This window comes from Leptonotus elevatus, chromosome 18 (assembly GCF_054856555.1).
Source record: "Leptonotus elevatus isolate MCC_2025b chromosome 18, RoL_Lele_1.0, whole genome shotgun sequence".
Classification (NCBI taxonomy): domain Eukaryota; kingdom Metazoa; phylum Chordata; class Actinopteri; order Syngnathiformes; family Syngnathidae; genus Leptonotus; species Leptonotus elevatus.
This window is the reverse complement of record NC_141256.1, coordinates 6,855,950-6,881,231: the sequence shown is the minus strand read 5'-3', so window position 1 is coordinate 6,881,231 and position 25,282 is coordinate 6,855,950. Positions and strand designations below refer to the sequence as shown.

Genomic DNA, 25,282 nt, shown 5'->3' with positions numbered 1-25,282 from the left:
TAAACGGCAAAGTACCTTTAGAAGGTCTGTGTGTCAGCCTACATGAAGTCCTTAATGTTAAGGTCATCCAGAGCGTTCCTGGGTGGGGGAGGTTTTCTGGGGCTCTGAGTCATTCCAGGAGACATCTGCACACACGCGCGCACACGCGCACATATGAGCCACTCACAATCAGCAATGCTGTCGACTGTACTTTATGTGGCCAAATCTAGGAGCTGGGTTACCGGGGCGCCGGTGGCAGGGAAGCCCGGCCTAACCAAAGGCATCATGGGAGCTCCGACACCCGGTGCCCCAGGCTTTTTCAACGAGACACACAAAACAGGAGACACTTAAGACACAAATGTGACATTTAAAATGAAGCTGTGTTTAGAATCAGTCACTTATTCTTTAATCGCTATATAGCAGGGGTGTCAAAATGAGTGCGTTCATTTTGAGTTCATTTAAAGTTCTTAACGCAACTAATTATTCTAACGCGCAATTAACGACCGCCCCTTACTTGGAAAGCCAGTGCTGGGGGCGTTCCAGTCACAACGCAGCAGACACGTTCACGTCAACATTTAGTAGTAATACATTTAATAATAATGCATATATTTGTGGAGACTGGGGTCAAGTTTTTACACTTTTAAAAATGTGGAGAATTTCACAAGTTACTTCATGTTAAAGATTAGATAGCTCTTACAAATGCAATTATGCCATCTCGTAGCAGTAAAATCATACTCATTTTTTACAGTACAGTACATATTTTTAATTGGAACTCAATTTTATGAATTATTATAACATTTCTGTATCAATAACTAAAAGATACAGCCATATTTTTATTAGTTTAACATTTTTATTGTACTTTTTACTGTACATTTAGAACAGATATATAATTTGCAATTAATCTTGAGTTAACTATTGAAGTAATGCAATTAATTTGGGTCATGGGAGTTCTGTAGCGTATCTTAGAAGTGGCAGAATACGAATAATTATGTTGGGTGGAATCCTCACCACTCCGAAATTACAATTTAAGAATTTAAAAAAAAAATTTTTTTTAAGTATAACTATTTTCACTTGTTATTGCCTAACATACTGTATACCCAGACTTTCAATCTTAAGGGGACATAACGGCGCATGGCTCCCACAGAGCGAGGGTGGAAAAACATATGGTTCATAACACATTCAAACAGTGATACAAAATGGCAACCAGTGAGTGATTCTGAACACAGCCTGACTGTGTGACACATAAAAGTGGGTTGAGGGGAATCAGCGTCCAACACTTTGTAGTAATGTCCAAATTATTTTTTTCTTATTTTTAGGGACATTACTGGACTAGACTGATGCTCTTACCATGCCGTAGCCTGGGTGAGTCCCCATAAATAGAGGAACACCCATGGGTGCTGGCTAAAGGTGTAGAGGGGAGGGGGGGGGGGGAGAGGAGGCGGAGTTGGGGTCACTACATGTAAGACAAAAACAATGAAAGACGCACAGCAACAAAAAGTGACACAACACAAACCTAAACCGTTATACCAGTGCTTTACACGTGTTAGCATCCTTACTAGCATTAGCTTGCTAACATGAGAGTGAAGTCAGAGCCTGTGTATGGGAAGTCATTTACGCATTTATTCCATATCGCTAAAGATCTAATTGCTAGTATGCTCTTTAAGTAAGACAATTCAGCCCACTATTAGACTGACTCAATGTTAGCACCCTTACTAGCATTAGCTTGCTAGCATGTGAATGAAGTCAGAACCTGTATATGGAAAGTCGTTTAGCAATTAATTCCATATCACTTAAGATCTAATTGCTAGTATGATCTTTAAGTAAGACAATTCAGTGCACTATTAGACTGACTGACTGACTGATAGGATCCTTACTAGCATTAGCTTGCTAGCATGCGAGTGAAGTCACAACCCGTGTATGGGAAGACATTTACGCATTTATTCCATATCGCTTAAGAGCTAATTACTAGAACGCTCTTTAAGTAAAACAATTCAGCGCACTACGAGACTGACTGACTGTGTCTTAATAATGACATACGCGTTTGATACTTCTGCGCGCTAGCTGGCATGCATGCTAGTAAGGCAAATACTAGCCAATGGCTACTACCAGTGTATTAAACTCAAAATTTGTATACATTACTATATGTTATTATACAGTACATTTTCATAATTCACCATAAATCTTAAAGATTAAATGTAAATCTATCAATTTAGCTTACCGCTAACCACTAGATTCTAGTGGTTACTTCTAGTGACTAGAAGTACTACACTTTGAGAGTCACTGTATCTGTATGCTACGCAAACTACTGGAGAGATATGCAAGATGTCAACCAGAAGAATTTTATAATGTCACTAGTTGTGATTTATGCGGTTTTTCTTTACTTGTGAGCATACAAGTCCATTGACCTTAATATGGACATCAATTATATTGAATAAATGCTTAAAAGTTTTTCCATAAGCTCGCGAACGAAAGCTTATAAACTACTATTAAATCTGTGATAAATCAAATAATACTTAAATAAGCAAATGAAGATGGGCGAGGGTGGGGGTAGAGTTTTGCTTAGGGGTGGGCAAAGTATGGTTCCGTAATTCAGGCCATTAAGGATTTTTCATTATCAAGAGTCCTGTCACATTTGTTGCATTCATTTAGCTGTTTTTTCCTAAAATTGGTTAGTAAAATGTTCTGATTTAGGCTTCATTTATCGCATCAAATTATTTCTACTTGATTTTTCTAAACCATTAATTAAGGTAAATAAATATATATTTTTTTTAATGAGAATAAATGATAAGTATTTTATTATTCTCATTTTAAAATTGTATTATTATTAATGCATTTTACATGCACAATACAATACATTTAAATGCATACATATGTTATTATAATTGGTGGATTCATCGTTATTCTAGTGAATTAAGCTAATTAAAAAATAAAAATTCACAATTTTACAAATTTTTCATGAAACATTTTGAAAGTAGGTAAGTACTTTTTCTCATGAGTGTCCATGGGCACCAAAGTTTGCCCACCCCAATTCAGCTGCAAAGAAGAACTACAAACAGCATTTGCAATTTCATCACTCTCAAGCCAATAAATCATCCTAGTAATGATTTTGAAGTCATGTGGTGTTTTCTGGCTGCTTCTCCTTAGCGGCACGTGGCGAGCCAGATGAAGGCAATGCAGCTCGGTCCCGCCATGCGGCTCCACTCCATGCTCACACGTAAGACACAGACAACATTTACCATGGGGGCACCCCAGCTGGGGGGAGCTACCTGAGGGGCCGCTGGAGATCCCATCGTCAGATCTGACTCGGCAAAAAAGGAAGAGAGAGGCAATAAGGTACTGCTAAAAATGACTTGTCTTTTTCTTTAACGCACCACAATTTAGAAAAGGACTACTTACTACTCGCCATGTTAGCCATGGAGGTGTCAACATCGCCCGCCTGGGGGGTCAGGGTGGGCTTCATTACGTCCCCTAAGCCATCAAATGCTACGGGGGGGAAGGATCACAGGGGGAAGTTTTGGGGAGAGACGGAAGAAGGAGACATTAGCAGACAGGCTTACTTTACTACAGTACAGTTCTGGCGTCGCTATGGCAACCCATTGCTGTTGCCATGACAACAGGGAGGAGAGCTTAAGAGGGAAATGTAAGTGATGCCTGTTTAAATAGGACAGCTATCAAGACATGCATTTACCATCTCCAGAAGTTAAAATTGGATTATTGAAATGTTTTCAACATGGGAGTGTGTATTCGCGTGTTTGCATCTGTACTATTGTGTAATTGTGTGTGTGTGTGTGTGTGGGTGGTTGTGTACACGTTTGTGTAATGTGTGTGTGGCAGCAGAGAGGCCATCGCAGCTCTCCCGCACTGCAATGCAGCATTCGCACGGCCGCGCGTCAAAACAAGCGAGGAGGGAAACTCACCGAGTCAAATGGCAGGAAGCAAGCAATGAGGCAGCCCGAGAGCCACGCGCGGGAGAGAGAGGAAGCGGGGAAGAGAACAAAATGAGAGCCAGCGAGGGAGAGCCAAAAGTAAGAAAAACACAACGATGCCAAAGTCCAGAATAAGAGAACACTCACTGCAGGTGACTGAGAGGGAGGGGGAAAAAAAAGCCTTAAAGCTGCACACTTTTAGTTGTCACATTTTGCAGAGAGCTGTTTGGGTTCTGGTCACCATGGCGACCAGGTGCACACAAGGCAAGGAATTCCCTTAAGACTTAAGCACACTGGCGGTCAGCAAATTTGCTGATGATGCTGACATGACCGACCAGGAATTCATAGGAGAATTTTGAACAATATGCGCCTTAATTAGTAGATTTTTTTCTTTAACTTTTCGATATAATATACAACTGAGATGGTGTATTTGAGGATTATTTTTTAATCATGACTTGTTTAATGTCTAGTAAACCTGTAGTGAATCATTTTAATAAATACATAGCTTTGACGATATTGCAATTTAGGGATGTTTGATACAAGTATGAGTGCTCACCGATACCAAGCACCGATACCACTAGTGCTTTTGATAGATACAATTTAAAAAAACACTAAATTGCATGAAATGATTAGTAATTTTCTATTATTCTAATTTCTAGTTCCTGATCAGGGCTTCTGAACTGGTATCGGTACTCGCCTATGCCTATTCTAATTGATTGAGATGCACCTGAAGTAGAAAAGAATGTTATACTATTTTTACTTATTTATGTATATTTGTATTTTATCGAGTGGAATTGCCTTTTTTTTCATGTAATATTCATATTTGGTTGCATTTTTTTAAAGAAGAAAGAACTTAAGTTTTAACAATTCAATTTTAGAAATCTTAGCTCTATTAAATTTTTTTGTTATATCAAAATAAAAATGTTTTTTTTTGTCACATGTGTTGAAACTTTAAAAAAAGTTTTTTTTTTTAAGCTAAGACTGGAAAAACTGGAAAAATAAATAAAAAATAAACAAGAAAAAACCCTTTCTCCCACCCACCCGGTCCTACATTTTTCTTAAGACAGATCAGTCTGAATGATAAGTAATGCATAAACTTCCTGTTCACCACAAAGCAGATCAATAAAATTAAAAAATGATTAACACTAATAATTAGTTATTAATAAGTTGATAATTTAAAAAAAATATTTTTCCCCATCAACGTTAGCTAGTTAAATTAATTAATTGTATAGAAAATCGAAACCCTAACTCACACCGTAAATTTTTTTTTTTCCTAAATGTATATGTATAAATTGCCACAAAATATTCAATTTCCTACTAAATACAGATAATACTGTACTGCATTTTTTAAAAAAATCTGCTACTACCGCTATTATCATTAGTAGTTGTGTATCAATTACAAATGTATTTATGGAAAGCAATTTTTGCATTAATTCAATAAAATGTGATATCCACCTTGAGGTCCATGTACTACTAAAAAGACTGCACATTTCTTCTAACTGTTTTTTCGTTATCTGTGCCACTTTTGACCTTTGACCTTAAGATGGATATAAAATGTGTAAGACATGCTCAAATGGCTTTCAATCTACAATGAAATGAGATGCAATTCGCCCACCATTTATTTTACCTGAGATAAGTTCTGCTCCGGGGGCGGCGGCGGCTGCTGGGGCGTCTCCTCCTCCTCCAGAGGACTCTGGCGGGTCAACCGCACAGAGCCACACAAAACATGTCCATTGCAGCATTAAGGAAGAAGAAGGGAGGGGGGAGGGAGGGAGAGTCAGCCTGGGAGCCTCACACTGCTAATGCCAAAAAATGAGAGTTAGACACAAAATTATACTTAGAATGAGCAGTAAATACTGTAAAATACATTGGCATCCAACACATGGGACAGCTTCAGAATTTCTTTTTGCAACAAACAACTGAAAACAGGCATCAAACAAAACTGTCCATTGATTAGAACAAGAATTACATGAGAAAACATTTTTATTTTATTTTTTTAAATATAGCTTTGGTACACACACGCGCGTACAGTGTTCCCCCTGTATATTTGTGATTTGCTTCTCATGAATTCACCTCTTAGCAGATTTATTTTGGGAACTTATTCCCTGTTATTTACTTTTAAAAAAATGTTGAATGGGAAGGTGAAAGAGTGTGGTAATGTTTTAAAATTCATTTTGTATTCGACATGGCAGCCAGCGTGTGGACCGGGGCTTCGTTGCTGGCATGACCGATTTAGAGTGCCTTGTTGCGCAGTGGAAAATGTGTATTTTCAATTTACAGGGACTCCAACATAAATAATAGAAAATCACATTCAAAACTATTGCTGGCAGATTTCCACAGTATAATGGAGACATGTAAATATGTTCCCCAAAAATTCTGTGATATAGTGAATATAGAGGAGGCAAATCCAGGTTCAGAAAGTAAAAACCCTGCCACATTTAGGCTTTAGCCATTGATGCTAGCTAACTAGCTAGCTCCCTAGCAGGTAAACGAGCACCATGGGGGCTAGCTAGGGAGCTTGCTGGCTAGCTATCTCCCTAGCTAGCTAACTACCAGGTAAACAAGCACCATGGGAGCTAGCTAGGGAGCTAGCTAGCTAGCTAGCACCTGGGGCTAAAGCCAAACTGTGGCAGGGTTTTTACTTTCTGGAGCTGGATTTGCCACCTCTGTAGTGGGGGAACACTGTCATGCTCAGCATCACTCTTAAATTTGACACCTCCGTCGTGTGAAGCTACCCACCACAAAACAGGCTCATGATGTTGCTGCTGTCAGTTTTGGGTGGGGGTGCGGATGAACGGATGGGTGGGATGGCCGAGGAGTCGAACAAATCCGCTGGGGGGGAGGGAGGGATTCATGGAATGACATTTAACATGATACAATATTCCCTGATGCACACAAGTGGTTACTATTCGAGGAAACATAGTATTTATAAATGCATAGCATGCATAGCATGCTAAAGAGGAATGCGGTACTATTTAGTATCCCCAAAAAACAACAACTTTCATTCTATCTTTTCAGTGAAGCAGGAAGTGAGAGCACACCAGAGGGGACAGCATGTGCGCAAAGGAGGGGTACCTGCTGTAAACAAGTCAACTGTGGGTGTGGCGTCTGCTTGGCTGTCTGGCGTCGATGCAAAGAAGGCTACAAACACGGGCAAAATGCTGAAACATGGCAGCAGGCAAGTAGAGGACGAGAATCCTTGCATTCATGTGAAGTGGTTGAGGCAGTGGCGGGCGGTGCGTTTGGTAACCAACCACCTCTTAACAACACATTATCACATCGTAAGTGTAAAAACCATCTGTCATTTTCAACGATGCAAGTTAACAGTATTAGTTGGTGCAGTTCAGAAAGAATATTTATGTAAAAACATTAGAGATTATTCAACGTTTTAATGTTTGCAAATCGACATTTGTAGCTAGTCAAACCCTGCTGAAGCAAATTTTGCCCTGACCAACCAATCAGACAACAGAAAAATGCTGATGTCATCAGACTATAAATTATATCAACCAGCACTCCTTACTAAAATAATGCCACACAAAGCAACACACAAACGTTGAAATCAGATTGGACAGCAGTTACAGCTGTGAGGAAAGCTACAAAAATAGCATTGCATCGGAAAATGTGTCTATTTGCCAGTGCTCAGGCCAAAGCCATGTCTAAGATGAAAATCTTGCTTTGGTGCCATCTTGTGGCACAATTTTGAATTGATTGGAAGTCCTTCAATTAGTCAGGCCATACAGCCTTGTCTAATAGTAATAATAAAAAAATTAAAAAAGTGTTTTGCTGCCATTTTGTGGCATTTACAAACCTTTTTAGGTGGATGTCAAATTACTTTATCCCTATCACCTGCGCTTCACTGCTCGGAATATATTAATACAATTTCATGGAACAAGTAATGTATCTTTTAAATGTAGGCGAGTGTTTGCCCCGACTGCCCGCCACTGGATTCAGGCAGAAAAATGCATTTCAAGAGCAGAGTAGCGCACACACGTCCGACGTTTTACCGCTGAAAAGATCGATCGTAGGTTGAGCGTCGGGAGCTACGGGCGGCGAAACGGTCGCCGTGGTGACGATGGTGCTGGATACGGAGGTGAAGAGTGATGATGGGGAAGGTGGGGCCACCTCAGAGCTAAAACATGAATTTTCCACACCAAAAAGGTCTAGACCTGAAGATGCGTTGGTGGCGGTGCTCACGTCCGAGGGAGCGAAGGGGTCTTGTGGGAAGCGATGGGGGTGGGGGGCATGTGGAGGAAGTGATGTTAGACATTAAAAGAAACAAACACAAAATAGATGTTTGTTGTCGTCGTAATGAAAGCTGAGATGAGAGAATGAGAAATGCTGCATTCAAGAAAACTGGAAAGTTGGAAAAACTGTTAGACTGGGGATTATGGAGGACTAAAAGTGCCAAAATCAAAAATAAATAAATGAACAAAAGTGAAAATAAAACAGATATAAAAATTGAATAAAAAATAAATATAAAATCAAATATATATATATTATTGTTTTCCATAAATAAATAAGCAAAAGTAAAACTAAATACAAAAATAAATGTCGAAACGGTGGAGCCCAACCCAAGACACGCTTAGGACCGACCTGACCGTGTCTGAAGCATGAAATAAGTGTGAGAGCTGAGCATTTTTATTTATTAATTGATGTTTAATTCTATGTATTTATTTCGACATTTGTTTTTATATTTATTTTTTTAATCTACTTTTTTTACTATTATTTTTATATATATTGTGTATTAAAAAAAAATTTATTATATTTTTATTTCTGTTTTTATTTTCACTTGTCTTTTTATATTTATCTAATCATTTACTTATTTTTAATTTTGGCAGTTTTGCTCCTCCATAGGGGCTCAGCTGCTGGTGAGGCAGGACAAAGCCCTGTCTAAAATGAAAGCAATGCTTTGCCGCCATCTTGTTGCATCTATAGCTAGATTTTGTCAGTAGCTATAAATACCATCTGTAAAAAACTGATCTGTAAATGGCGTTATTGGCAACATATCTCATTTTTTTGTGGCTTACGCTCAACTTGACCACTTTACTTGAATGCAGCTGAGAAGCCGCCACACGCTCCATGTTGTCAGTTGTGGCCTAGCAGTCAAAGGAGGCATCTGTTTTGCAAACCCCACTTAACGGGACGCCATTACCTTCACACCTGAAAAACCTGCCCACATCCTTTTGTCGCACGGACGTGTGAAACCGAATGATAAACAAAAGTGAGAAGTGTATTGTCTTCCGTCTCCGTGGCAACAAGAGAAGCACAGACGGGTCCTTCTTTCTTCGTCTTACCAACACATTAAGGACAAGGGTATGTTTGGAAACAGGTTGGAAGAGGATCACTATGCATAAAAAAAAGAAAGAAAAAAAGCTGGAGCCAAGATTCGAACCTTCATTCCGCCAAATATCTCAATAGCCTCCAAAAATCCATATCGGTCAGTCGTAATTATAACAATGAGTCACCCACCAGCTCCGCTTGCAGCTCCGGCAACTGTGACGACAGGCGTTGCGGCGGCTCCGCCCTCAGCTGCCGCGGCAGAGGCCTCAGTGGCACCGGCGGCGGCGGCGGCGGGTGTGGCGAAGGCATCTGAGGTTTCCCCGCACAAAACCCGCGGTGGACGAGAAGACGTGGCCCAGAGAAGGGAGTGAGAAAACGGAAAGAGAAAATGACACGCGGAAGACAGAAAGGAAAGACAGCGCAACGTGTGGACAAAGGTGGGACAGACGAATGGGAGCACAGACGAGGAGGCATTCTAACGTTACGACACGGAGAGTAATCGCTCCGTATGCGGTGATGCCACGGGACAAGAGTTTGATAGACGGACAGGCTTTTCTTGGACGTAGCGAAAAGCATGTCTATCAAACTAAAATGTCGATAAAAAGCAGTTTAAGCGTTTATTTCATATCCTCGATATCCAGCTTTTAAGGTCCATAAACCAATAGCATAAAGCAGTGGAGGGCCTTAAGCTCGATATGAAGCGTACAGAATAAACACTCAAATGGCTTCCCGTAAGAAGAAGCTGATCGTGTCGGCCAGTTTGCACATCAATGCGTTGCCATGGGTTCGTTGCTTTGCTTGATGCATTTGGAAATAGAGTGGAACCTGCCCAAGTTGAACAACAGGCCTCGAAAGCGGCTCGGACCGCCATCCAGCCACCATGCAACAGGCGTCACTTGAGACTCAATGAGATTTCAGTAACACAAAAGTGATTAATGCTCCAGCTCAGTAGGATTAATCATATCATTTTAAAGTTTAAGTGTATCGTCGCTGTCGGGTGGAAAACAAAGTCCAAATATGGTCAATTTCCTATTTCTCACAAATCGATACTCTTAGTCTGTTATAACGTTTGTTATTTTTACACATTATTAAGCGATTTAAAGTGTTGAAAATAGCTTCAGTGTCACTTTGCGGGAGCCGTGCAGCATTATATCACCTGAAGATTGAATGTCTGGATTTTTTTTTTGATGCCGAATGAAAATGGTGCAATTGTAAGTAACTTTTTCCCCATTGATTTTATTTTTTTATTATTAATTCTGCCTAGCAACGGTGGAAAAACCAACATCCCAAGACAGACCATGTCCAACTTGAGTAGTTCCACTGAATCAGCAAATTTTCTGTGGCTACATTTTAAATTACAACCTGTGAATTTTTGTTACTTAATCGCAAAAAAGCTTGGCAGTAGTTAAGGAGTAATACAGTCGTTTTGGCTAGTTTAAGAGGTACAGTGGTACTTTGACTTACAAATGTCCCACTTTACAATTTTCTCAAGCCACAGGTCACTCCTTTTCGTCTTTCTTTTTTTTTTTAACGCGAGCCACAATTTAACGTACAGACAATCAAAATGGAGCAGTTAAGATATGGGTTAATAATAGCCCACTATACTATAATCCATATTAGGGTAATGGCATGGATGGATGATTTAAAAAATAATATAATATATATTAAAATTATATATATAACCCAGTTAATTGTTAGTTGTTGTTTTTTTTTTACCCATTTTTGATTAGTGGCTTAAAAATAAACCAGAACAGGGTTGTTGTTTTTTTAAATAACCCAATATAGGGGTTTATTAATAACCCAATTGGGTTATTTTTATTAAGCCAATAAAGGTTAATTACAAAAAACAACATATAGGTTGTTAAAAAAAACACAAAAAAACATAGATTTTAAAAATAATCCATTATGGGTTATTTTTAACCCAATATATTTATTGTTTTGTTTTTTAACCCATTTTAAGTTAGTGGGTTATAAATAACCCAGTACAGTTTTTTTTTTAAATAACCCAATATTGTTTTTTAAATAACCCAATTGTGTTATTTTTATTAACCCAATAATGGTTAATTTAAAAAAACAAAAAACAATATGTATTATTTTTATTCAATATAGTTTTGTTTTTTGTTTGGTTTTTAATAACCCTACATAGGGTTTATTTTTTATATCCCAATATTGGTTATTTTTAAAGTTTGAAGGATGATAATTTGACACTCTAAACCGGGCTGTAATTTAAATATGTCAGTCCACAGACTGTATATGCATGCAGCTAAGTGTGGCATCACACCATCAGACGGGTTCTTGAGGGGGGTTGAGCTTCTCAGAGAGGATGTGAGGTCGCGACCCCAACTCCCTGGAAGCCCACTAACCTCCTAACAGATCCATATTGGTGGCGCCAGGGGAGGTGGCGGCCGCTGTGCTAGTGGGAGGAGCTAGAGCGACTCCAGCTTCTGGTGCCGTAGGGGCGGGCGTGGTGGAGGCGGCGGTGGCGGCGGCGGCAGGGGAGGGGGCGGCGGCCTCCGCTGCCAAGGTGGGCTCGGCTAGCAAGGAATCGCCCATTTCTGAGGAAAGGGTGAGGGGGTTGTGCGGGGGGCGCGGGGGTTTGCAGAGTAGACCCCAAATAAAGTAAACCCAACCCATGTTGAGCGGGTTGAAAATTCAAATAAAGCCCATTTAAACAAAGCAAAATTGCAGTCAACAAATTTCAACAGAAAATCAAATTGCCCCCGTTGTTGTCAACCAAATTCAGACAATGGAGGATGTGGAGGGAGAGGGAAGAAAAAGAGACAAAAACAAGACCACTGAGACTAAAAGAGATCTTAGACTAGAGGAGACAAACAAGGAGGTCAGTGAGACACATCGAGAATTGAACAGAATCCAGAAAACACTAAAACACTGTCTGAACATTTAGACTTGAACAGTGGTAGGAGGTGCTTTTTCTTCCTGAACCTACACTTGAGACTTACCCTGTTTAATCCACCTCTTAGTACCACCACGATCACATTACAATAGGTAGAAACCAATGCTATTATGAGTCAAATTTTATAGCTGTTCTAAGTGCACAATAAAATGTACAATCAAATATTTTTATATACTCTTGTTAACATAAAAGTAGAAAAAATGTTAAACTAATAGAAATATGGCTGCATCTTTTAGTCAGATGTACTGTAAAAAGTGTGATATTGATTTGTGTTGGTCATTTTTCTGCCACTAGATGGCATAATTGCATTTGTAAGACATTGGTGACAGCTCGGTGCATTTTTCTTTTCATATTAAGAGCTATCTAATCTTTAAAGTAACTAGTAAAATTCTGCACATTTTTTAAATTCTAAAATATAGCTTGACCCCAGTCTCCAAAAATATATGCATTATTATTTAATTTAATACTGCTACATTTTGACGTGTCTGCGACTGGAATTCCCTCAGTGCAGGCTTTCCAAGTAAGGGGCGGTCATTATTAGCACGTTACAAAAATGTGTGCCGTTGAAGGAACTTTAAATTAACTCAAAATGAACGCACTCATTTTGACACCTCTAAATAAAATACATCAAAATCTCCTCCAGAAATACAGATTATTCCCAATTATCGCGACAGCCATTGCTAGCTGCTGGAAGTTGTCTTTAATCATTTTTGTTATGACCAACCAGTCAGAGGGCTGAGGTGAGGACAAATTTGAAATCAGAGTAGTTAAAAACAAAATAACACAAAAAAAACATTCCTAATTCTATTAGTTTAACTTATATCAGCCAGACGGGCAGAGAGGCTGAAATCTGATTGGACAAAAAAAAAAATCCAACTACTAGAAGCCAAGAGAAATCCTTTAAAATTACTATACTAAGGCCCCGATGGCTCAACACCGGACTTAAAAAACACGTAAGCACGACACTCAAAACCAAGAGAAAAACACTCACCTGATCCGAGAAGATCTGCAAAAACAACAAGTCATCATTTATTAGGTAGTTGATTATCTGCCATCCCATAAATTCAATCTTATATCGTTTATATATGTTTGCTCCTTCCTTAAACTCGTGGATTTGGGGTCTTACCTCCCCAGGATGTGGTGCCGGCGGATGCTGCTGGGGGGCCAGAGGAGGACAGAGGATCCAGGTCCAACAAGGAACTAGATCAAAGAGGACATAGCTCAGCATTGGGGCATGCCTGTGAGTTTTGTTATATGCTCCGTTTGTTTCTACTCGGTTTACTACTAGCTTTAGAATTACTGTAACATCCATGCTAATTTCCATTAGCCAGTCTATGGCATTTTGCCTTATATGTTAGCATGAAGCTCGAGGACTTTTGTTCAGAAATGATAGCTGAAACATTTCCCCCAAAGTAAACAACGCAAAAAACGTGATAACGCTGGTACGTACTCTTCCGCTGGCTCGGGTGCTGCCGGAGCAGCGGCGGCGGCGTTTTCTCCAGGCGGAGGCTGCAGCGTAGGGACGGCGTTTGAGGATTTGGCCGGAGTGGAAGTCGGAGACGCGTTGTTTGTGGGAGAACCCTGTGCAGTGCACAAGCACATTTGCGGTCCCACACAAGCACAAAGCAAACGTGGAAATCATGACAAATGTGCAGCTTACCTTAGTCGGAGACCTAAAAGAATAGAATGAAAAGTCATTGTTAGTGTGGAAAATGCCATTGAATGGGAAAAGAAGAAATGGGACAAATGCTTGAATTTCAAACTAAATTACAAAAAGTGCATCATGTGATCATATGAAGGGTTCATCCCAAAAGCAACACAGACAAATGTCAATCATTCATTTTTTGCGCTAAAACTGCAAACCTGGGAATAAACCTCTTCATATTATGCAGCCTGGTCCCATAAGAATTTAATAGAACCTTATATATACATATATTATTGATTATACAAACATTTATTCACAATTCACATTCATTCTAACAAATATTTCTATTATTCAACCTATCTTAATCATATTTAGCCACAAATTGCTGGGTTATTTTATTTTTTAAAATACACGTGTAAATCAAATACACTATTATGACGAATATCTCTGTACACATTTTGATCAATTAAATTCTTTTGGGCCCACATTGCATTATGGTTCATCTTGCAGAGGCCTGCATGATTCGACGCACTTTCTTATAGCATGTGCGTCTTGTAGACTTCACACATGTATTCACACACACACACACACACGCACACACACACCCACACTTGTTAGATGACCTCAGGGATGCTCAACTATTCCCAGGGGATAATTTGCTTCCCATGGGAATAGTTTACCTGTTTACCTGGCAGGTTGGGATTTATTAAGAAGAAAAAAAAAAAAGAGGTTGGTGGGCCCCAAAGCCAACACGCAGTTTATGCTCACCCTTCACTGGTGGTCCCAAATGAACGAAAAGGGGGATAAAAGAGAGGAAGGGTTAAAGGAAATGATAAAAAAAGACACCACCAGGCGTAAGCTCAATCCTCATTGGTTTGTTGAAAGACGGCCACTTCCTGTCTGAATGTTTCAGCATGGTAAAGAAGTATTTCTTTCTTTCTTTCGTTCTTTCTTTTATTTTTATTTTTTCTGCATTTCTTTTATTTTTCTTTCTTTTTTCTTTCTTTTTTCTTTCTTTTTTCTTTCTTTTTTCTTTTTTTTCTTTCTTTTTTCTTTTTTTTCTTTGTTTTTTCTTTCTTTCTTTCTTTCTTCCTACAATCCACCTACTTTCTTTCTTTAATTTTTAATTTTCCTTAATTTTTCTTTCATTTTTCTTTCATTTTTCTTTCATTTTTCTTTCTCTCTTTCTTTCTTTCTTTATCCATCCTTCCTTCCTACCTACCACTTTTTTCTTTTTCTTTCTTTCTCTCTTTCTTTCTTTCTTCTTTTTCTTGCTTTCTTTTTTCTTCCTACCTTCCACCTACCTACCTACCTCCTTCCTTTCTTTCTTTATCCATCCATCCATCCTTCCTCCATCCATCCATCCTTCCTCCCTCCCTTCTTTTCCTCTTTCCTTCCTTGAACCAATTGATTCATATGATCCTATTTTTGTATACACGTACCCCTTCTTGCCGCCCTTTACGTCCTCCAGGCCATTCATGTGCGTTTCCAGAGACTCCAGAATACTGCTGGGGGCCTGACACACAATAACGACAATCACCAACACAAATAAATAAACATTTTGTGCATTTGGTACCTGGGCCTTCAGACGGGACTTGTGCTGCTGATTATTTCATGCATCAATGTGTTTTACTTGTCCCAATTGATTCTAACAAATTTTGCTCCGATCAACCAATCAGAAAACAGAAATATGCTGACATCATCGTGGGTCAGTCCTCTGGCCCTGTGTGGGCAAACTTGAAATCTGATTGGTTACATGAGTCAGCACTACTGATTCTAAAGGCCTTTATCCACACACACTACTGGAAACCATAAGAAGCGCTACGAAAGAAGAAATATTATATATATTATATATTCTAATATTGAAGACTACACGCACACACACACACACACAATCAAAAGTGTGTGTCTGGCTCGTATGTCAAACGGGATTAGGCTCAGCATGCCGGCACACCATCCTGCAAGCAGGCACCCGGCTGTTGCTATGGTTACCGGCTCCTCCTCCAGAGGTTTAAACAGACAGTCATCGTCCTCCGAGTCTGCCAGGTCCACCACCACACCGGGGTGGAGACACTGGGTGGGGGGGGGGGGTGGTTGATGGTGGCGGTTGAAACATGGCGTGTGTGTGTACTTGTATGTGGTTCGCGGTGACTTACGTAGTTGATGTCGGGGATGTCATTTTTTTCAACTCCGACGGTCTGAAGAGAGAAATAAAGTTGTGTTGGGAAACATTTGCTCATTCCGTCGCAGAGGATAAAGAATATATGCCTGCGAGTATTGTTAGAAATTGTCTGTGTATATGCATTGCTGCACCTTTTGTGTTCAAATAGCCATTGTTAAGAGTGCCTATGAAGATGCATTTCATTTGCGCCTATGACTTTTTAGCAAATACCTCCGCCAGCTTCATGAACTCCCCGATCTTTGTCACCCGAGTCAGGAACCTCTTGTAGATCTCCAACGCTTCCTTACAGTCGCTCTTCTTCATCTTGAAATATTTCTCTGCATAAAAAAAGAACATACGAACAGTCTCAATTTTCACAGAATACATTTTTGGGCATTCTTTAATGCTGTATTACAAGTATAAGTATAACAAATGTTAGACATCCAAAAATAAAGTTCTGATGTCGGAGAGTTGCTATCGTACAACATAGTGGATATCAATACACAAGTTCACCTTTTTTTTTTTACACTGTACATACAATGTCTGATGTTGTAGTGTTTGTTTCAGTTTTTTTTCTAATCAATTTAGCAATAAATAATAAAATAAATGTATACAATTCGACATGCATTTCACATTCATTTTAACAAATACTGAAACATTATTTAAATAACTAAATAATAGTTATAATACATGATAAATAATTATTTTATTATTGTATTTAAATGAACTTCTACAATTGAGTTAAATTATCAAATATATTTTAGTTTAGTTTTAAATTTATAAATATACATTTAACATGTATTTATTTTATTAAATTATTTATTAATTTATTATAAACAAGACAACTAAAAATGTGAATGAATTATGTAATTGTTACATTTTAAATGAACATTTTAATTGATTTATTGTCCATTCACCCATTAATAAATTATTTTTATTTGATTTATGAAATAATTTTATGCATACACATTTATGGTAAATGGACTGCTTTTTATATACTGCTTTATATTCACCTTTATGAAATTATTTAATTTATTATAAATAAGACAACTAAAAAATGAGAGTGAATTATTTAATTGTAATTGTATTTAAATGAATTTCTATGATTGATGATTTATTGTAAATAGTAAAATTATAAAAAAAATAGCGAAATAATAATTGATATATGTTAAATGTGTATATCAACATTTATTCATTTTATTAAACTGTTTTAATTATTTATAGTTAAATTAATGTCAAATAAGAATCAAATAAACTACTTTATTATTGAAACTAACTTTTACAATCGCTTTTGGTAAACAACAAAAATATGTTAGGGAGCTAAACCATTTACTGCATACACATTACAAACTTAATTTTGTGTTTCGTATTCTTTTTTGCTGATCTCTGTAACAATTTGGCCAAAAATATCTTTACAATAGCCTTTTTATTTGACCATTTTTGATCCAAACAATCTTCTAATTAGCAGATTAACACTTTAGCTGTTCACAATGGTTACTCCTGCAAGCCTCTGGCTCAGACTGGATTCGGGTTCAAATTTGCCGCCCTCTGTCTGCGGATGTGAAGTCATGCGCGCATTGTATATGTCAAGAAGGGTGCGTGCAGTTTCATTTTTCGTCAACAAGTGGCAGTAGCGATTCGAATTGGAGTTTTTTTTTAACCTATCTCATCAGTGAATAACGTGACCTTGAACCTGATGTCAAAAATCCAGTTTTGCCCAGATCTGCTTTGTGGAGGCTTTACTGTGCGTGCTTCCAAACTGACCTAACATGTTGATGATGCCATCATTGTAGGATGCAAAGAGCTTGACCAAGTCCTTGAAGAGCAGCAAGAAAGCGGCGTTGATGATGCCGTTGTTGAGCTCCTTGGGATGAACCTGCCAGCAACCAGGTAAGACGTTTGAGTTCCATGTGAAAAAAAATATTTACAAAGGCCGCCAAACATGAGAAAGACGGCAAGTGGCGGCGACTCACGTCAAACTCCAGAAGCGTGTCGATCTGAGTCTGCAGGACTGGCATGCCCTTCAAGAGCTTCTCTGTGGTCATGGTCCTCATCACGCCCTCGGCCCTGGTTCACAAACATTTTCAATCAAGCGAGCGCATCGTGACAAGCGCATGGGCCGGTCAGCGACGTACCCTTTCTTGACTCGGGTGAAGTCGAAAGCCATCTGGCGGTAGGCGAAGGCTTTCTCGTTCAGGTAGCGGCCGTACCGTCTGATGAACGTAGACATGTCGTAGCCTTCGAAAGAGAGCGAAAGCAGAGAATTCAGAGATGTGTTTCTAAATACGCTTGACATGATTGAAGACTGAAGGAGCTGCTTTAGAGCGCCATGTTGGTGGCCACGAGTGTGGGATGGATGATGGAATCTAAAAGAGATTTTTTTCGTTTTGTTTTTAATTAGTGCTGTCAAAGTTAAAGTGTTAACTGATTAATTAATCACCCAAAAATGTGCGCATTAATTAATGAATTAAAGCAGATTAATCGCACAATAAATTTTTACCATAGATCCTTTGGCTACGTTTAAGGTAGCACAGGTTGTGTTTGACCAATAAACATAATTACATGCATTAAAGTAAAGCATTTAATAAATGATTGCGTATCACGTTTAGAATATTTGTTCATGTCAAACTATTTGGGGTCATTTTTCCCCATTTTAAATTATGCAAGTAATTAACTGATTAGAAAAATAGGAGGATGAGCGTTGTGCAGTGAATCAAAAAATGTGGAAGACGTCCTCGTAACATTAAATGTCATAAGAATTAACACGTAACCGGTGCTCTTCAAATTTGGCGGGATTAATTTTTTTTGATAATAAAACCTTTTTTATTAAGCGATTAATCGTGATTAATCAAAATTCTAAAATGTGATTAATCTGATAAAAAAATATCGTTTGACAGCTCTATTTTTAAGTCAAACTTAATAGCCCGTATAGCCGGTATAAATGGGGCTTCGGGCCGGTGTGGCCGCTATAAAGCGTTTTGTTGGTGTGGGAAAAAAAAAACACCTGACAACTATCTCTCTCTCCCCCTCCCTCCCCCGCCTCTCTCTCTCTCTTGCCCTCTCCCCCTCCCTCAAGAAGATGCCAGTGTCACATTCAGGCTAACTTCATCCATTAGGAAACAAATTCTAACCACTATTTTCATTCATTTTACTTCCATTTATAACTACATTAATTATCAGGGAAAAAATATATTTTATACAGCTGTTGTTTTATGCACCAGTTTCACATTACATTGTCTATCTCAGGGGTCTGAAACATGTGGATCTGGAGCCACATTTGGCTCTTTAGTCCCTCTCTTGTGGCTCCCTGTGATTCTCTCTATCTTTCTCTCTCTCTCTCTCTCTCTCTTTTTTTTACATATTTATTGATTTATTTTAGATAAAATGTTCTTTAGATGAATTAATGATTAAATAAAAAATTATTAATTAAATATTCAAAAAGTCAATTTTTTAAGTTGTCAGGTAAAGAGAGATGAAAGGTCAATTTTTTTTCAAATACCTAAAAATGTCCAAAACATTTGCACAAAATGTCCAAAAAGGAAGAGAAAAAAGCAAAAAATTTGAATTATATGTTCATGAAATTGCCAAAAATGTCAGAGAATTGCATAAAAAAGGCAGAAAAGAAAACATTCAAAAGAAGAAAATCCCCAGAATTACCATAAAATGTCCACCAAATTGCCAAAAATGTCAGAAAAAGTAAAATAAAAAATAACATAAAATGTCCAAAATCCCCCACAATCAATGGGGTTTCCCCATTTTTCTTTGTACCATTAGAGCCAGTTTTGTCGATGAAGTTGCTGAGGTTGAACAGCGAAGTCCTGGAGGCCAAATACTGGATGAACCTCTGCAAGGGCAATAGAGTCATTTAGAAAGAAGCACAGTGTTGTGAAAGCTTTGCCACCAAAGTGTACGTACCTCATTCCCGTGCACGCACATGTGGTGGGTGGTGACGAGGGCCTTGAAGACCACCACCCAGCTGGCGTTGGTGGCCCGCTCGAAAAGTGTGTCGGCCATTTGGGGGATGTTCACGTTGGTGGTGTTGGTGGCCGACACCAGGTCTGCGAAGGCAAGAGAATTTACTGTGTTTGGATTTGAGGGCTCCCATATTATAAAAAATGGCTGCAATATGAAATTACACTGAAATCAGAACAACTCTGACTTTTGACTTTAAAGACAAATTGGACATTAAAACATCTGATTAATTTGCAAATATAGCTAATGTTGTGTCCGGTGTGCGTGCGTGCGCGCGCGCGTGCGCGTAATGAGTGTCTCGAAGGCTGCGACATTGACGTCAGGGAAGAGTCGAGCGTCGCGTATTGGCAGACGGCTTCGTTAATGGACGCAGATGAAGGCCGTTACACTGAGCAGGCCTTGGCCTCGCCTAAAATGGACTCGCCCACTCAACTGCAGACAAGCAGCACGGTCTAGAACCCGAAAGGACAACGAGCCCGTCGTCCACTTACAGCCTGCTCTGTTCATGAGTTTATACGTACCCCCCCCCCCCCTTTTAGGGAGATTTTTGTGTGTGCAGATTTCAATATTTTGCTGTCAGATTTGACCCCTTGTTCCCCGCAAATATAACAATTATTTCGTTTGACCATAAATTCATTAAAATTTTTAACATGAACATTTTAACAGCTAAAAAAATATTACAATTTTATAAATTCTTGGTGGACCGGATTAGATAATCGGGCCGTACTTCTCGACCCACTGGGGGTTTCCAGTGGATGGGAGGCTTGGGGGGGGGGGGGGGGGCTTGTAAAGAGATTATTTGTAATCACTAGTCTGCATTTGTCTTCTACTATCTACATTCAACAACATCCATGATCCTCTTTTTTTTGACCGCACGCCACTGCCTGTATGTTTTCATGTAGTAGCTGTTGACCGACTGTACGTGCAACATGGCTGACAATTGGCGCCTGGAGACTGTTCAAGCGCAAGCGATGGCGGCTTATGTAATATCATAACAAGTGTTCATTCAACACTATACACAAGCACTGCTTGGTCGCTCATAAAAGAGAAAGTAACCTTAAATGATCATCATTTATAGTGCATTAAGTTGTCAGGATAACGCACCTGTAGTAAACAAACACAGATAATAAACATGCTAATGAGGATTGGCTGAGCTATATAAAGACTCTTACGGTAATCCACCAGTTCTAAGAATGAACTGTGAGCTCTCCTGTTGGGCGGGCCACTTCTATGGCCATTGAGACGCCAATACAAGAGATAGTCTCTAAAAATGACATTACAATCACTGTGTGTGTGTGTGGGGGGGGGGGGGGTGTCGTCATGGCAACAAGTGATCCTACAGAGTTCTTATTAGCAAGATAGCATCACACCGGTCAGTGCAAGAGGCTTCACTATGACATTAAAGATACAGTGCGGAAATTGTGTGCTCAACACTAGTGCAGTCTTTATCAACCTTGAGAAAAACATCACGGCACACCACAAAACAAAAAAATATATATATGAATACTGAAATAATTATCTTAACCTCACCTTACTCGCAAATTTACATATGACGAGTATTCTTTAATTAAACACACACATTGCAGTGTTGCTTTCAATACACAATTTTTTTTTTTTTTTGACATAGTGTATTTTTAACATGGCCACACAGCCTCAGGTGTTGAGTCAGCTGGCCGACCTTGCGCAGCCTTCATGTTCTCTATGAATGCCCTCTGGTGTCCGTTTGACGACAGCCGTGACACCTAATTAGGCATAGAGAAAGAATTACAGCATGGTGGGCCAAACGGAGGTATAATGTTTTACTTTAGTTACATTTCTAGGTTTTTCCTGGCATATTTTACTTCCTTCACTTTTTCCTTTGTTCTCTCCTTCATGTTTATCCTTCCTTCCTTCCCTCTTTCAGACCCGCTTTTGATTTTACATTGGAGGCCAGACCGCTGGCTCTTGATGACTTCGGCATTTTCTGTACTCTAATTGATTGGTCAGAGCAAAACTCGATGCAGCCAAGTTCGACGAGCAAAACATGTCTGTAGCGATGTATAAATAAATATTGATTCTGAATAATACAAGACACAGTTACATACCACATTGTATTATATCTTAGATGTTTTCAACTGAATTTTGTAACAACCGTTAAAAAAAATTTGACCCTGCATGGAAGCCCAACCCTCCATTGAAATCTAACTTTGGCTCCTTTAAAACCCGAGGTCACACATTCTGACAGCTGAATTTCTTCAAATCAATTTTATAACATCTATAAAAAATAGTGACCCTGCATCAAAGCCAAACCCTTATTGAAACCCTGAAACCTTTAAAACCCGACGGGGCCACACATTCTGACAGCTGAATTTTTCAACTCAATTTTGTAGTAAATGTTAAAAATTGTGACTACATGGAAGCAAGTATCACCTTTGAAACATTACTTTGAAACCCTGACTCCTTTAAAACCCGAGGCCACACATTCTGACAGCTGAATTTTTTAACTCAATTTTTTTAATAACTGTTAAAAATCGTGACTACATGGAAGCAAGTCTCGCCTTTGAAACGTTACTTTGAAACCCTGACTTCTTAAAAACCCTAAGTCACACATTCTGACAGCTGAATTTTTCAATTAAATTTTGTAGTAAATGTTAAAAATTGTGACTACATGGAAGCAAGTCTCACCTTCAAAACGTTACTTTGAAACCCTGACTCATTTAAAACCTAAAGTCACACATTCTGACAGCTGAACTTTTCAACACAATTTTGTAACATCTGCTACAAATCTTGACACTGCATGGAAGCCAACATCTCCTTTGAAACCCCGACTTCTTTAAGACCCTAAGTCACACATTCTGACAGCTGAATTTTTCAATTCTATTTTGTAATAACTGTTAAAAATCGTGACTACATGGAAGCAAGTGTCACCTTTGAAACCCTGACTCCTTTAAAACCCAAGTCACACATTCTGACAGCTGAATTTTTCAACTAAATTTTGAAACATCTGTTAAAAACTGTGACATTGCATAGAGGCCAACCCCTCCTTCGAAACTCTGACTAGTTAAGAATCAGAGGTGTCAGCATGGCTCAGTGTGTCCCTGACTTTGGACATGCGGGGCTGCGGATCAAATTCTGTTCGGGGGAATTCTTAGACCTGAATTTTTCAACTCAATTTTGTAACAACTGCTAGAAATCTTGAACTCTAACCCTCCTTTTCACCCTTACTTTGAAACCCTGTCTCCTTTAAAACCAAAGGTCACACATTCTGACAGCTGAATTTTTCAAAAAAATGTCTATTATTGTTTTTTTGTAATTGCGATAGTATTCAGGGGTGGACTCAGATGGCTGATAAAAGCAATTGTTGAGTTGATCTCACTCATGTATTTCTCGTGATATGGAAGAGGAAAATGCGCCTTTCAGCAATATCTTTATTGGAAACGTCCTGCTGCCAGTATGCAAAAGAAGCACGCTGGCCAACATAGCCTCGCCTACAAACCCACACAGCACAGCCTTAAACAAGAATTTGCACTGAGCTATGGCTAATTGATCCCATAAGAGTCGTTGAGTGTGTAAATGGGCTTTTGAGGCGAATGCGAGCATAAACCACCAATGTTACGTGATGAAGATGAAGATGGAGTCTGAGCCTGCTGATTTTCGCTTCAGTTTGAAGATGAGGCAAGAAACGCCGTCTAGCATTGTCGCCTTTTGCTGTGTAAATAATGCAGGACCAGTCATTGGCTGATGAGTGAATTATTCACAAGGGGAGCGGATCACAATGTAAGACGCAAGAGCACAAGTGGCCGTAAAAGATCACAGCAAAAAAGCACCCGCCTTTACCATGTGCTGCCAGGCCAATTTTTGAAGGTAAACTCACATTTTTAGCCCAATTAAACAATTTTTTCCATGAAAATTATTCTACATTATTTACTTTCTCAACTGATTCTGAACTATTTATCAAATTCCCCCAAATGTGTACATTTGTAGTGCTAATTGTGAATGTGAGAACTGCACAAGATGTCTGCACAGTACTGTATAGTGGACATAAAAAGTCTACACACCCCTGTTCAAATGCATGTTTTTGTGATAATAGAGTTTTTCCATCAATGATGTTTAACTGTTTAACTCAATTGGGGGGGGGGGGCATTTTGAGGAGGGAAGTAAAAACAAAGAAAATAAATTGATTTCTCAATTATAACTGGAAATGTGGCTGTGTTCAGAATTAACCAATCACATTCAAACTCAGGTTAAACGTGCCTCTGGTTAACCCCAAAGAAACATCAGATGTTCTAGTATTCTTTCTCTGACGAATTTTTTTTTTCATTTCTCTGTGAAGACTAATATTTAATGGCTTAATTACTGAGATCAAAAACACCTGAACAGTATACACTCTTGTCATTTTTTTTATCCATTTGATTTAATCATAAAAAGCATGTAGCGTAGATAGATTTCTACGAGTGAATTGAATTCCAATCTAGGACAAATTAAACCTGTAAATCAGTCAACTACTGTGGATGGATTCTGGATATGTGCAGATGCTACATGCTAACTGCTAACTGCATGCAGTACTGAAGCATCCCCCATGACAATGATATGGCATGTGTGTGTGTTGCTCCATACAACTTGCTTACTAAATCATCCGTGCTGGTTGCACTTGCATGAGGCGACTAACAGCACGCCCGCATGCACCAAAAGGGCCTGCCAGACTAAACGGGGCTTGCAATATTCGTACTCACACTCCAGGTGCTTCTTCTTGGGCGCCATCACTTCGTGCGTGGTGGCCTTGCACACGGCCCTGGCCATGTCCGAACCCGTCAGCTGGTACTGGGCCGCAGCGATGCGGTCCGTAAGTGTCTGGCCCGACATTTGGACCCCCTTCTCTGGAATGCTTCAGGGGAGAAGAAAAAAAAATCGATCTAACAGCTAGGCCTGTGACCTTCTCCCTGTATAGGTAGAAAAACACACCCCGGATGATTAATGTCGCATCAAAGTGAGCTTTTGATGGATATAATGAGCTTTTGTGGGGGTTGAACTAACGCGGATGTGCGCTTTTCAGCACCGTGGACAGCTCGGAAGCCACTCGATTACGTAACAAGCCGCTCTTTACTCGCCCTGCAATCGAAACGTTCCAAACAGCACGCGCAATCTCCCTTTTGTGGATTTAAATCAACGCCCCATAGGCGCGCCTGTTATCCGGTTCGGATTATTCCTTTGCAATCGTCCAAAATGTGCGGCGCTTTTCTGCGGCATCGAATGCGCAAAACGTGTGCGCAAAAAAAAAAAAATGGAGGAGGAGGAGGAGGAGCAAAAAAACCACGACGGAAATCCCTATTCTCCTTCCCTTACGCTATTTTCTTTATTTCTTCTCCTCTATCAGTACGGCCCATCTGACACTCTCCTCCCCCCAGCCAGAGGGTACTTGGACACGG

General features: G+C 39.3%; 1 protein-coding gene and 1 long non-coding RNA gene across 11 annotated transcripts in view; one reads left to right on the top strand and one right to left on the bottom strand.

Annotated features, from left to right (window-relative positions):
* The window catches only part of LOC147158397 (clathrin coat assembly protein AP180-like), a 26,658-nt gene extending 1,376 nt beyond the window's left edge, over nucleotides 1-25,282 (bottom strand). The window contains exons 1-24 of one of the 10 annotated variants that reach the window (XM_086060895.1): nucleotides 24,590-25,282; nucleotides 19,821-19,963; nucleotides 19,674-19,749; nucleotides 18,041-18,143; nucleotides 17,879-17,972; nucleotides 17,670-17,781; nucleotides 16,137-16,243; nucleotides 15,901-15,942; nucleotides 15,187-15,260; nucleotides 13,760-13,772; nucleotides 13,550-13,680; nucleotides 13,226-13,299; nucleotides 13,091-13,105; nucleotides 11,549-11,740; nucleotides 9,375-9,494; nucleotides 7,910-8,119; nucleotides 6,981-7,046; nucleotides 6,645-6,737; nucleotides 5,533-5,598; nucleotides 3,376-3,462; nucleotides 3,216-3,277; nucleotides 1,327-1,380; nucleotides 222-293; nucleotides 16-125 (exon numbers count right to left, since the gene is read on the bottom strand). In XM_086060895.1, the coding sequence (XP_085917021.1) occupies nucleotides 39-125; nucleotides 222-293; nucleotides 1,327-1,380; nucleotides 3,216-3,277; nucleotides 3,376-3,462; nucleotides 5,533-5,598; nucleotides 6,645-6,737; nucleotides 6,981-7,046; nucleotides 7,910-8,119; nucleotides 9,375-9,494; nucleotides 11,549-11,740; nucleotides 13,091-13,105; nucleotides 13,226-13,299; nucleotides 13,550-13,680; nucleotides 13,760-13,772; nucleotides 15,187-15,260; nucleotides 15,901-15,942; nucleotides 16,137-16,243; nucleotides 17,670-17,781; nucleotides 17,879-17,972; nucleotides 18,041-18,143; nucleotides 19,674-19,749; nucleotides 19,821-19,963; nucleotides 24,590-24,719 (2,223 nt within the window). In that variant the 5' untranslated portion in view covers nucleotides 24,720-25,282 and the 3' untranslated portion in view covers nucleotides 16-38. The remainder of the gene's footprint in view (nucleotides 1-15; nucleotides 126-221; nucleotides 294-1,326; nucleotides 1,381-3,215; nucleotides 3,278-3,375; nucleotides 3,463-5,532; nucleotides 5,599-6,644; nucleotides 6,738-6,980; nucleotides 7,047-7,909; nucleotides 8,120-9,374; nucleotides 9,495-11,548; nucleotides 11,741-13,090; nucleotides 13,106-13,225; nucleotides 13,300-13,549; nucleotides 13,681-13,759; nucleotides 13,773-15,186; nucleotides 15,261-15,900; nucleotides 15,943-16,136; nucleotides 16,244-17,669; nucleotides 17,782-17,878; nucleotides 17,973-18,040; nucleotides 18,144-19,673; nucleotides 19,750-19,820; nucleotides 19,964-24,589) is intronic. The other 9 variants (XM_086060887.1, XM_086060886.1, XM_086060889.1 and 6 more) reach the window with 9 other exon arrangements.
* On the top strand, nucleotides 3,129-7,387 carry LOC147158398 (uncharacterized). Its single transcript, XR_015090777.1, has 3 exons — nucleotides 3,129-3,312; nucleotides 3,814-4,004; nucleotides 6,924-7,387. It is a non-coding gene; the product is annotated as an uncharacterized LOC147158398 (long non-coding RNA).